This window comes from Atta cephalotes (genome assembly GCF_000143395.1).
Source record: "Atta cephalotes unplaced genomic scaffold scaffold00075, whole genome shotgun sequence".
Taxonomy (NCBI): Eukaryota; Metazoa; Arthropoda; class Insecta; order Hymenoptera; family Formicidae; genus Atta; species Atta cephalotes.
The window spans coordinates 780,076-780,977 of record NW_012130139.1 but is presented as its reverse complement, the minus strand read 5'-3'; the positions used below and the strand labels follow the sequence as shown (position 1 = coordinate 780,977).

At 45.6% G+C, this 902-nt stretch overlaps 1 protein-coding gene across 1 annotated transcript in view; it reads right to left on the bottom strand.

Moving 5' to 3' along the window:
• Positions 1-441, bottom strand: part of LOC105624274 (cuticle protein 64-like) — a 2,341-nt gene extending 1,900 nt beyond the window's left edge. The window contains exon 1 of the mRNA XM_012205633.1: positions 430-441. Within this exon, the coding sequence (XP_012061023.1) occupies positions 430-441 (12 nt within the window). The remainder of the gene's footprint in view (positions 1-429) is intronic.
• Positions 442-902: the final 461 nt, after the last annotated feature.

The following is a 902-nucleotide window of genomic DNA, read 5'->3' as shown; positions in this document are numbered from 1 at the left end:
GTTACGCAGCAAATAGTTACTATCCAAGCATTCTCTACGATATTGTCGAGTCGATTGTCTCTTTCTCTTTGTCTTTCTCTCTCTCTCTCTCTCTCTCTCTCTCTCTCTCCGTATAGCTTTAGATAAGTCTATTCTCTAGATAAAAGCAAAGTTGTAAGAGGATAACAATTTTCACAGGGAATAAATGTCGAAATGACAATTTTCGAAATACAAACGTTTGTACATCTTGCGCGTAATATATATTCCTCATTTCTCTTACACTTAAAGAATCTATTTTTAAAAATTCTGACAATTATACAAAATTATGTACATATAAGAGATAGCTGGTAAACCCTGCGTTGCCCGGGAAAACCGCGGATGGCTATCTACCTATACACTCTTCACGAGAAAAGTTTCGTCCACCTCGAGTGCCACGAGTACTTCACTCACCAGCTTAAACATGTTGCTCCAAGTGCTTGCGATCTCTTGTCGGTACTGTGGACTGACTATATCTTGAGTACCCCGTCAGATCACTTATATATCCCCCAGCGGATTGTTTTTGCTCGCGCTCGCGTGTCAAAGATCCAAGGGGGAGAGATGCGGAAAAAAAGTTTTTCCTGCCAATCGCGAACGACGTAAATTCGCAGGTGAGGTAAACAGTGGTGGAGGTCCGATCCTCGGCGTCGATATAGTGGGGTGGGTCGGACCCGGGGACTCGTTACGCGCTCACCTAGATCCTAGATCCTTTGCGGTGCCGTGGATGACTCGCCGCGACCATTCGCACGAAGGACGAAGTCATTATCGGCCCAAGCGAGAAAAGAAGGAAAAAATAAAAGAAGTATCGGTTGTTCGATTTGCATCGTGAGAAAAAGCGCGTTCGTGCCACCTTGAGCGCACACGCGCGCCAACAAGCGCACGAGCGC